This window comes from Athene noctua, chromosome 8 (genome assembly GCF_965140245.1).
Source record: "Athene noctua chromosome 8, bAthNoc1.hap1.1, whole genome shotgun sequence".
Taxonomy (NCBI): domain Eukaryota; kingdom Metazoa; phylum Chordata; class Aves; order Strigiformes; family Strigidae; genus Athene; species Athene noctua.
The window spans coordinates 19,628,142-19,638,815 of record NC_134044.1 but is presented as its reverse complement, the minus strand read 5'-3'; the positions used below and the strand labels follow the sequence as shown (position 1 = coordinate 19,638,815).

The 10,674-nt window shown below is 65.0% G+C and overlaps 2 protein-coding genes across 5 annotated transcripts; one reads left to right on the top strand and one right to left on the bottom strand.

The window, feature by feature from the left end:
* Nucleotides 1–772: 772 nt before the first annotated feature.
* Nucleotides 773–3,210, top strand: POLR2H (RNA polymerase II, I and III subunit H). 4 transcript variants are annotated; one of them, XM_074912119.1, is made up of 5 exons: nucleotides 773–932; nucleotides 1,443–1,526; nucleotides 2,265–2,358; nucleotides 2,508–2,591; nucleotides 2,718–3,210. In XM_074912119.1, exons 1-5 carry the CDS (start codon nucleotides 860–862, stop codon nucleotides 2,833–2,835), a joined length of 453 nt encoding a protein of 150 aa, XP_074768220.1. In that variant the 5' UTR covers nucleotides 773–859; the 3' UTR covers nucleotides 2,836–3,210. The 4 variants fall into 4 exon arrangements, with proteins under 4 accessions (XP_074768220.1, XP_074768222.1, XP_074768221.1 ...); XM_074912121.1 differs by lacking the exon at nucleotides 1,443–1,526; XM_074912120.1 differs by lacking the exon at nucleotides 2,508–2,591.
* A 466-nt stretch (nucleotides 3,211–3,676) lies between these two features.
* On the bottom strand, nucleotides 3,677–5,773 carry THPO (thrombopoietin). Its single transcript, XM_074912606.1, has 5 exons — nucleotides 5,664–5,773; nucleotides 4,692–4,819; nucleotides 4,514–4,600; nucleotides 4,137–4,301; nucleotides 3,677–4,030 (listed from the first exon to the last, which is right to left on the bottom strand). The coding sequence occupies exons 1-5, from the start codon at nucleotides 5,674–5,676 to the stop codon at nucleotides 3,860–3,862; spliced, it is 564 nt and encodes a 187-aa protein (XP_074768707.1). The 5' UTR covers nucleotides 5,677–5,773; the 3' UTR covers nucleotides 3,677–3,859.
* Between the last annotated feature and the right edge of the window lie 4,901 nt (nucleotides 5,774–10,674).

Sequence of the window (10,674 nt, the reverse complement as noted above, 5' to 3'; positions counted from 1 at the left end):
GCCCCTGTGTCCCGCGCCTCAAGGCGGGGCGGGACGGGGTAGGGGACGGCGGTGGCTACGAGGCTCGGACCTCCCCAGGCGGGGGCCGCTGGCTGGGGCGGCTCCGGGCCGGGGCCCGCCCGTGGCCGTGGGTGACGCTGTGGCTTGGGCGACTCCACGCGGCGCCATCCGCGGCCTCGCAGCTCCCCCTGCCGGCACCGGGCCGGGCCCCCCGCGGCACAGGCACCCCCGAAAGGGTCCGAGAGCAGCCCCCCCCCGGCAGTGCACCCCCCACTGCTGTGCACCCGACTGCCGTGCGCCCCCACTGCAACGCCCTCCATTGTAATATGCCCCCACTGTAATGCCCCCCACTACAATGCCCCGCATCGCAATGCACCCCCCCATCGCAATGCCCCCCATATCAATGCCCCCCACTGTAATACACCCCACTGCAACGCCCCGCCATCGCAGCCCCCGCGCACTGCAATGCCCCCCCCACTGCAAAACACCCCCGACTGCAATGCACCTCCACTGCCGTGCGGCCCCACCCCGCTGCAGTACCCCCCCATCCCACCGCCCCCTTTTGCAGTGCCCCATCCCCCCGGAATCGCAGCACCGGGCGGGAATCCGCCGCGGCCCGGCCGCTCCGCGCTGCCCAGAGACCGGGCTGCAGCCCCACCGCGACGGGCGAACCGGGGCCGGCGGGCACTAGGGCCGCGCGGACACCCGCCGCCGGCCGGCGCAGTGCGCAGGCGTCGCCCCGCCCACCCCGAGGCCACTTCCGGCCCGCGGCGCAAGGGCCCCCGCCTGGCGGCGCGTGGCGGGAGTGCGGGTGCGTCACTGGCGGGCGCCGGGCGCGAGCGGACGCGGGGCTGCCGCCATGGCCGGGATCCTCTTCGAGGACATCTTCGACGTGAAGGACATCGACCCCGAGGGCAAGAAGTTCGACCGTGGTGAGTGGAGCCCCGCGTCACCCCGCCCGCCCGCCGGGCCCCCGCCCGGGCCCCCGCCGCCTCAGCCCGGAGCTGCTGGGCCCGGCCCGGCCCTCCCGCGGGGGTCCTGTGCCCTCCCTCAGCCCGGCCTGCTCCCCGCGCCTGTCCCGGTCCCTGCTCTGCTCTTCCCTCCGGCGGTGCCCCCTGCACCCTGGCACTGACCCCCGCCGTGTGCTGCCACGCCCCGGGGCGCCCTGCTTCCCCAGCCCGCCGCCTGTGCTCCACACCCCCGGGCCCCTGGTGCGCTCCATTTCCCACCACACCGTGTTCCTCACCCTGCCTGTGCACATCCCAGTCAGCTCCCAGACTCTGGCATCCTTCCCCAAACCCTGTGCACCTCTTGCCCTGAACAGCTCAGATGCTAGCACGGGGTAGAGTGGGAGCAGGAATGGCCTGGCCCTGGCACCCTGCTCACACTCACCCCCTGGGGGTCTTTTCTGTCCTTGTCCCCAACTCTGCTGCTCTCCCCAGTGTCTCGCCTGCACTGTGAAAGTGAATCCTTCAAGATGGACCTCATTTTGGACGTGAACATCCAGATCTACCCCGTGGACCTTGGTAAGCTATTGGGCTGCTAGTCCAGAGTGTGCCAGGATGGAGTGAGGTTAGAGGAGGGAGACTGAGTTTGCTGTGAACAAGGAATGAGCTATCTCAGACTTCTGTGGGCCTCTGTGCTGTTCCCAGGTCCCAGGAGGTACTGGGCACTCTCAGTGTGCTGGGACTGACCTGGATTCTGTTTCACCTCACTGTATTTGTTTGGGCTCATCTCCAGCCAATTCCCTAGAGGTGCTGTTTAGTGAAACTGCCTCAGCTGGAGGTAACCAAGCTTTAAGGAACACCTTTTGAAATGAGCTTTTGGGGCTAAATATACTAGGTGGGTGGAAAAGAGAGTCTTACCCTCAGTGAAGCACAGAAGGGCTAGAACTGCTGCTGCAGGGTCTCGTGTACCTGCTCAGGGCTCAGACAAGCTCTCTGGGACTCTCTCTGTGAGTTTGTTGCTGTGTCTTATGTAAACAGCAGCAGTGTCCTGGTGGCACTGGTGTTCTCTGTGGTGGTGACCAGTGTCTGTGGAGGACAGGGAGACAGAGTATCCAGTGTGATTTTTTTTTTTTTTTTTTTTTTTTTTTTTTTTTCCCCCCCTCATTCCCCACAGTCCTGTTGGAGGACTGAAGGCAGGGACAGGGTTTGTGCTAAAACCCCTCAGGGGGGCTCCTTGCCACCACCCTGAGATCTGCTGTGACCGCTGCTGCTCTGGCTATGCCCCCGCCATCTCACCACTCTGCTCTCCCCTCCCAGGGGACAAATTCCGCCTGGTCATCGCCAGCACCTTGTATGAAGATGGCACCCTGGATGACGGCGAGTATAACCCCACGGACGACAGGCCGTCCAGGTACAGGGGTCCAGCCAGGACCTATGTGGGGGTGGATGAGGGAAAAGATGAAGTGCTGAGGAGCTGTGAGGTACCTTCTCCCAAAGGACACTCAGCTGGGGGAACACCTGGCTTTGACCTGTCTCTGAACTCCCGTCATCCTGTTGCAGGGCAGACCAGTTCGAGTATGTGATGTACGGCAAGGTGTACAGGATTGAAGGGGATGAGACCTCCACAGAGGCAGCCACGCGCCTGTGAGTGCCTGTCAGCAGGAGGGGGGGGACATGGTATTCTGGGGTGGTGTGGGGGAGGCACTGGGATCTCAGCCCGGGTCTCCTGTGGGATTCCCCGCTTTCACCACTCCTCTCCTCCCACCCCAGCTCTGCCTACGTGTCCTATGGGGGGCTGCTTATGCGACTGCAGGGAGACGCAAACAACCTGCATGGGTTTGAAGTGGACTCTCGAGTTTACCTGCTGATGAAGAAGCTGGCCTTCTAGGAGACCTCCTGCCTCCATGGGCTGACCCCGGAGACATTCTGCTGGCGAGCAAACAGAAGCCCTGGGACCCCAAATCCTGCCCCAGCATCTGTGCTGCCTGGCCCCTCCGAAGCTGGGGGAGGAAGGGGCAGTCCCCCTTTTCATCCCGGCCTCTTCTGACTCCTGCTGGAATCCACAGCCCCCTCTTCATGGAGAGAGGTGTCTGATGGCCAAGTGGAACCTGTGTTGGGTGCTCTACAGTCCTGCCTGCTGGGCATCTCCTCAACTCTGCCCTCCTGTGCCTCAAAAGCAGGCTCAGGGCTGTCGACCGCTTCCTGAGGAGCCATCCTGAGGCAGGCTCGGCTTTTTCTTGATTAAACTGGGATGTTTTTTCTATATCTGGCTCTGCTGGCTGAGATGAGGCTGGCAGGAAGTGGGTAAACTTCCACGGGGGCAAAGGGGATCCACACTGCTTTCCCAAAGAACAGACAGTCCAAACCTGCCTTGGGCTCTTCTCTGCCACCCTGCCGGGCACACTGGGGCTGGAGAGAGGCAGGTGAAGTTGTAGAGGGTGAGGAGCGGTAGCTCTCGTCCCCAAGTGGGCTCTGGTGCCCGACAGAGCCTGCCTGCCCTGCGGAGCTGGCGGCTGCCGCGGGAGGGAGCTGGGCGCAGGGGAGAGACCCAGAGCACATCCCCGAGGGGCTGCCTCTTACTGTGAGGCCCCTGGGGGTGCACGGTCCCCTTGCCAGGGCCGCAGCGGTGGGGAAATGGAGGACACAAAACAACCCTTTAGAAAAATAGCTCTTTAATTCTAAAGCATTCACAGTAGAGGTGCTTGCCTGGGCGGGAGCAGGGCCTGTGCTCCCTGGTGCACGGGTGTTGCTGCTGTCTGCCTCCGTGGGCCGTGCGGTCACCGTAGGCTTGAACAGGAGCAAACCCTTTCCCTGTGGGCACCTTCCTGGGCACCCAGAGCACAGCTTAGTGTCCAGCAGGATTCCCCTGACCTAGGAACAGGGGTGAACCCTGTGCACAGCCTCACCGGGCCCTACACAGGGTTTCTGCCACCCTCCTGGCTCTGGTTGCACAAGTCCTTGGCCAGGTCATGGAAGAAGAAGCGCAGCTTGCCCTGCACCAGCTGCCGGTAGGTGAGGAAGATGCTGGTGATGTGGATCTGCTCCATGGAGCGTAGGGAGCAGCCTGGCTCCCAGGGTCCTGCCTGAGGGGCGAGAGTGGGACCAGAGGGGTGACAGATGCCATTGTGCCCAGGCCAGCTCAGCCAGCACCTGCACCAGGGTGGTGTGACTCGTGTGGGAAGGTCTCACCTCCCAGCTGAAGGTCTGCAGGAGCAGGAGGAAGGAGCTGGCATGCTGGTACAGCTGGCTGAGCTGCATGGCCCCACACTCCTGGGTCACCTGGCGCTGGGCCCCTGCCATGGCGCCCACCAGCAGTGCCAGGTCGCAGAGGATCTCCCGCCGCTTGGTCTCGTTCTGGGGGAGCAGGCAGTGAGCAGGCTGGCCCCCAGGCCCAATTTATTCCTCTGCCCACCCTGGGTCTGGAGGGGATCCTCCACCCCCCTGTGCCACTAGGTATGCGCACAGGCATCTTGTTCAGCATTTCTGGTGCCTGTGCCAACCCAGGGACTCCTCCTCCAACCCTGTGGGCACCCTGGTGGCAGCACCATCTTCCCAGCCCCACTCACCGATTTGGATTTCCACTGCTGGAGCCTGAAGCCCACCAAGGGCAGCACCACGGGGCAGCTGAGTGCGGGCAGTGCCTGGCACTGGCTCTGCGAGGGAGAGGAGGTGCTGAGGTGAGATACCAGGAGCTGTGCTCGTCCCTGGCGTTGGGTTTTGGGGGGGGGGGGAATATATACTCACCGCTCTCTTCTCCATGTCTTTGGCCTCCCCAATGTACTTCTGGATAAGTCTGTTGTCGCAGACCAGCCGTGTTGGGCTGGCGTGGCCCTCTTCTATGTGCAGGAGGAAGGATGTGAGGAGGAGCACTCCTGGGGGAGATGGGGTTACCTTGGGCACTGTGCCACCCTCCCTGGGCAGCTCCAGCCCAGGGTCACACCTGCAGTGGTAGCCCCTCAGCCCAGCGGTGGCGTTGATGGCCCCATGGTGGCGGCACAGGGGGAGGTCTAGGGGGGCTGAGGAGAGCGTGGTGCTGCCCTCTGGTCAGTCGGCGCAGGTGCCCAGTGCTCACTGCGGAGAGCAAGGGTTTCTGTGCCGGTGGTATGTGCCGAGGGGTGCACAGCCATGGCTGTGCCAGGGTTTTTGGCTTTGCTCTAGTCTGGGCTGCAGGTGGGGAGCAGAACTGTGCTCCCTGTGCAGACCAAGGCCAGCCCTCCCGATCTGTGCCAGGAGCAGCTCCGGGCGTCACGTGCGCTTCAGGGAATCCCTGCCTGCAGCATCCTGCAGCGTACATCTGCTCCTCGCCGCTGCGCCGGCCAAGGGCTCGCCTGCTGGCACGCTGCTGCCCCAGGCACCTCTCAGCCAGGTGGCTGCTGTGCCCAGTGACTGCCCATCCTGGTGACAGGTATCTCCTCTCCAAAGCCCCTCTGTGCATTCACTTGCCTCACCGCCTGCCTTGGCACTACGGCTGTCCCCAAAAGCCCACATCCCATTTCCCAAGGCCGGGCATGGAAAGATGCTTGGCTGCCCTATTGCGCCAGTAATGACCAGGTCCAACCAAACCAGAGCCACCCTTGGGGTTTGCTGCCTACATGTGGGGCTCATTTCTTGGGGTGCCTATGCAAGGGATGCTCTGGCTGTGCGGCCATGGTGTCCACTGCCAATGCAATGCCCCTTCCTGCTGGCTCCCGTCCCCCCTTTTCGCCACACACTCACTGTTCAGCTCCATGCTCAGCTGGGGGCTTCGGCCCTGTATCTTCCACCCTGGGGCCAGTGGCTGCTCCCCGGCTCCCGTCCCCCTTCCATGGAGGGCGGTGGTGGCGCGGGCTCCCCGCGAGCCGCCCAGCCGGAACGGAGGGCCGGGGGCCAGGAGCACCCCTGGGGCGGCACGACTCTGCTCTCTGGCTCGCACCCGGCCGCCCAGCCGAGGCAGTGCGATTTCCTGTTGTGTCGCCGCTGACCTTCAAGTAAAATCGCAGCAGGGGCCCCGGGCCCGGGGGACGGCTTCCTGCCTCCAGCCGCTTCCTCCCTTGGCTCGGGGCACGGGAAGGGCGTCCCTGGGCGCCCTCCAGGGCTGCTCACCTGCCCCCTGGCCTGAGCGCTCGCCTGCTGGGACCTCGGTGGCCGGTGCCCTGTCCAGGGAGTGAAGGTGGCCCTGGTACCTGTGAAAGAGATGGCATGGGTGACCTGTGCTGGGTGGCCCCGTGACCATCAGCCCTGATGGGGTCTTGCTCTCAGCTGCAGCAGCCAGGCATGAAGGCCATAAAAAACCCTAACCTAAAGGTGGGCTCCAAGCCTGGTGGCCCTCACCCAGAGGTGGATCCCACCCCCTTGACCCTCACCCAGAAATGGTCCCCATTCCTGGTCACCTTCACCCAGAGGTGGACCCCTTTCCCTTGACCTTCACCTAGAGGTGGACCCCAAACCCTGGTCACCTTCACCCAGAGGTAGACCCCATCTCCTTGACTTTTACCCAGAAGTGGACCCAAAACCCTGGTGACCCTCACACGGAGGTGAGCTCCAACTCCAGTGATTCTTACCCAGAGGTGGACCCCAACCCCAGTGACCCTTGCCCAGAGTTGGGCCCTGACCCCTGCACCTGTCACCCAGATGTGACTCAGGGAGGCGGAGATCCCTGGTGTGGCTGTGGGGCACGGGGACCCCTCTGAGCTGGGGAGGGTGATGGAGCACAGGGGTCTGGCTGGCACACAGTCCCTGGGCCAGGGGTATTGGCTGGGGCTGGGGTGGGTGAAGCACCCACAGATGCCCCCTCCCTGGGTAACAGAAGCACTGGCGGTCTGTCCAGCACCAGGCCCTGGCATGGCCACGACACTCCCTGGCAAAGCCACCCCCCCCAGGGCATTCTGGCTGCTGGGGAGGGGAGGGTGCACACACCCACACCCGTGTCTAGAAGCACGTGTGTCTGTGCGGCACACGTACACACACCCCACGTGCACCCTCAGACCTACGTGTGCACATGCGCACTTCCTGCGCACGCGTCAGGGTACATGCTCAGATAACCCCTGGGGCCGGGTAGCCCCCCACACGCTTCCCTTGGTGCGGACCCCCACCAGACCACATCCTCTTGTCCCCGCTCTCCCTGCAGTCCGCGTGCTTCCTTCTCACACCCCTCTTCTCACATGCTCTTGCACGCTCCCACCCCTGTCCCTGCGGCCAGCGGTTCCCGGCAGCGCCTGGCCGGGTGACAACAGTCAGAGTAAACACCTCGGCGCTGCTCCGCCTGCCCCATGCCCTGCTTGGCCCCCAGCAGCCCACCTTGCAGGTCGCGGGATGCCCGGACGGGGGGTCCAGCAGGTGCTGAGGCTCCGGGGATGGGGCTGGCAGCCCGGCTCGCCCGGGGCACAGCTGGCAGTGGTGGGACCCGCGAGCACCGGGGTCAAACACCGCCGGGCTTCCCCCACACGGCCGTGTCCCGTCTCTGCGGACGTGACAAGCTGCAAACGCGCCCGCCAGCACCCTCAGCCCCTCTGCCAGCACTGGCCCCGCTCCTGCCACCAGCCCCGTGCCAGTCCCTGCTGTGCCTGGGTCCCTGTCCTTCCTTGGGTGCAAAAACATTGACAATGACAGGCTGGAGAGCTGCGGTGCCCTGCACTCCCGGCTTGCCCTCATAATTAAGCAAATGAACCCACTGGGGGAAACCAGAGGGCAGCTGGAAACTGGAGGTCTGCTGGACCCCAGAGGGCACCGAGGCACCTCAAACTGCCCACAGTAGTACCTTCACTCCAAAATGCTCATTTTCAGCTGTGCCAGAAGCTGGCAGGCAGCGGGAGCCCGTGCCTGTGGGCAGCCTGGTATTCTTCTGCTGGAAAGGGCATTGCTGGCATTTTCTGCCCATGCCAGGGGGGCAGAGGGATTGGGGGGGGCGGGGGGGGGAGCCCCCGCTGCTGGCTCACCATGTTTTTCCTAGCCTAAATCCAGGGATGCTGTGTGCTGTGGAGGGAGGGGGTGTGGGGGCAGTGGGTGAGGCTCAGGGACCCCAAAGAGGCATGGAGGCTCCGGGCGACACAGGCCGGGGTCTGGCAGGGGGCAGGAAGCCGGGCGGGGGCCGCGGGGCTGCACAGCTGGCCGGATCCCAGTGCCAAGTTTCCCACCTCTGCTTACAGGGTGCAAAGTGCCGGGAATCCCGCTGCGGGGGGCAGCCGTTCACACCCACTTCTCCAAGGTGCCGAGGGCAGTCGGAGGTGCCAGGTGGCAAGGGGAGTAGGCGGGGGGGGGAGATCATGGACAGGTGGCACAGCTGCTGTCCCCACAGGCCACCCAGATGTGCTCGGTGGGCACCCCCAGGATGTCAGTGCAAGGCGGGGGGGGGGCTCATGGGAAGCAAACCTGAGCTTCCAGGGGCAGGGAGGGGGGTCCCAGCCCCCTTTGAAGCCCCCATAAAAGGGTCCGGCATAAAGGGAAGAGAAAGTCAAAGGAACAAAGAGAGAGGCTAATCCTGGCGTGAGCAAACAGCCCCGTTTGCTCAGGGCACAGCTGGCCCCGGGGCCAGGGAAAGGAGCACAGCAGGGCTCTGGGGGTGCCAGGCAGCGGGAGGACCCCCTACCCAGGCTGGCCCCCTCCTTTAGTGCAGGCAGCCCCCGGGAGCTGGGTGCCCCCTGCCCCCTCCGGACCTTTTTTCACATTTGCAAGTTGCCAATAAACATCCGTGGGCAAATCCTGATCCCCATGGCCGCCCTCCACACCCCGCACTGCTTCCCAGCAGGCCGTCCCAGGAAAGCACCGTGACACTGCTGGGTGAAGGGGCTTGCATGGGGCACCTTGCCCTGGGTGCTGCAGCTCATGGGGGGTAGAGACTGGCAGGGTTTTCCTCACCTCTCCCAATTCCTGGCAGGCCACACACTGCCTGGCACCCTGGTACAAAGCCGTGGGTGCAGCCCAGAGGATTCCCACAGGCCCTGCCTTGTGCCATGGTGCTTTGTGCCAGTGGTCTTGCTGGCACCTGGGGTGATCCCACTGTGCCCCCTTACCCCATCCCGTTCCTTGGCTGAGCTCCTCACCCCAATGGGGAGCACGGGGCGGACGGGGCCAGGAGGGCACCTCGCCCTTCTCCCTCCATCCCGCGGGGCGGTGAAGGGGTTAATGCCAGGCGGCTGAGCCGCAGGTGGGCGCAAGAATGAAATTCCTTCTCGCCGTCCTGCGAAGTCTGGGCACAAATATTTGCCTGCATGTCCGGTGGGGAGGGGGGAGACCACCATCACTCTGGGAGCTTGCTAATCCCCATGCCAAACACGGCCATCCCATGCCCTGCATGCCCCCCGCCTTCCTCCTGCCAGGGTCACCCCCTAAGGCCTTTGAGGAGGGGACATTTGGGGCCAGGGGGACACAGCACCTTTGGGTGCTCCTATAAGCAGGGAGCTCTGTGGGGCAGACGGGTGCTGGGAGCAGACATGTGCCCTGGGGCACGGCCAGGATCTGCCTGGCATGGCAGATGAGGCTGTTTTGGGGTCTCCATCCTGCTCCCCGAGCTGTGCCCACCGCAGGGGCCGGGATGGAGGTGAGAGCCCCAGCCATCTCTGCCACGCCGGCAATACGCCCTCCATAATAAACTCCATGTGTTTGCAGACAGAAAACAGCCACTTTCCGCCCCCCTCCATCACCCCCTCAAGCTGCATCCCCCTCCCCATACCTGCCACCCCCAAAACCCCCTCCATCCCCAGACCCCCCCGGCCTTCGTCTTGAGGCAGCCCAGCCCTACAAGCCACCTACCAGTTGTGCAAATATTGCCGGAACGGCTGTAATCCCCGTGTCCAACGTGAATTATGAGATATTTCCACCCATTACAACAGCCCCCCCCCTCCCGCCGCGTGTGTGCGAGGCTGGGGGGATTAGTCACGGGGCAAGCTGCGCTCAGCACAAAGCTTTGGGGAGGCCGATGGTCTCTGCGCCCTGCGCCGAGGCGCGCCAGTCGAGGGGGGCTCTTTTTGGAGAGAGGGGGTCCCCCCCGGGCACCTTCGCGGCTCCAGGCTTGCGCCTGGCACGGGAAGGAGGAGGGGGTGTGGAGGTGCCTGGGAGACAGGGGGAGGCTGTGGGAAGGGGGGAACCGGGGCGTGCGGTTTCGCCTCGACCCCATCCCCGGGGAGCAGAGGCTCCTTCCTGCCGCCCCGAGCCCGGCCCATGTTCAAAGCCGCGAGCAGGCAGCGGCTAATGAGGCCAGACAATAGGGAGCTGCGTGGGGCAGGAGCGCTGGCGAGGGCCCGCCGCGACGCCCCAGTGCCAGGCACGGCACGGCCCTGGCACCGCGGCCTGCCAGGACCCTCCGCCGCACCCTCGCCGCCGGGCAGGGCACGTGCCCGCGAAGCCCCGGCAGCGCTGCGGACTGTTTTGGGGGCCACCGTCGGGGTGTCCCACGAGCCGGCTGCCCGCTCCGGGTAGAGGTGCCGGCGGGGTGGCCGGGACTGCCGATGGCCGGCCGGCTCCATCCCCGCGCGGCTCCAGCTGCCCGCAGCCGGCGGCCCCGCTGGGGCTGTGTCGGCGCCAGGCCCGGCTCCGGAGCGCCTCAGAGCCGCCTTTGTGCAGGGCGCTGCCGGCACACATGTGCGGGTGCTGGGAAGCAGCTGGTGGGACCGGGACCCTTTCCCAGAGCCACCCCCGGCCGGCGACACCCCCTCCCCGCCGGCACAGGGACCCCCGAGGCGCCCACTGGCTCTGGCAAGCTGCCCCCTGCCCCTCGCCTGGGGGCACCCCTTGGCATTTCCAGAGACAGCCA

Coding starts and splice junctions, on each gene's coding strand:
- POLR2H (XM_074912119.1), top strand. CDS start 860: ATGGCCGGGATCCTCTTCGAGGACATCTTCGACGTGAAGGACATCGAC. Junction 933..1,442: donor GGGCAAGAAGTTCGACCGTG/GTGAGTGGAGCC, acceptor TGCTCTCCCCAG/TGTCTCGCCTGCACTGTGAA. Junction 1,527..2,264: donor GATCTACCCCGTGGACCTTG/GTAAGCTATTGG, acceptor CTCCCCTCCCAG/GGGACAAATTCCGCCTGGTC.
- THPO (XM_074912606.1), bottom strand. Junction 4,302..4,513: donor AGCAGTGGAAATCCAAATCG/GTGAGTGGGGCT, acceptor CTGCTCCCCCAG/AACGAGACCAAGCGGCGGGA. Junction 4,031..4,136: donor TGCAGACCTTCAGCTGGGAG/GTGAGACCTTCC, acceptor CTCGCCCCTCAG/GCAGGACCCTGGGAGCCAGG.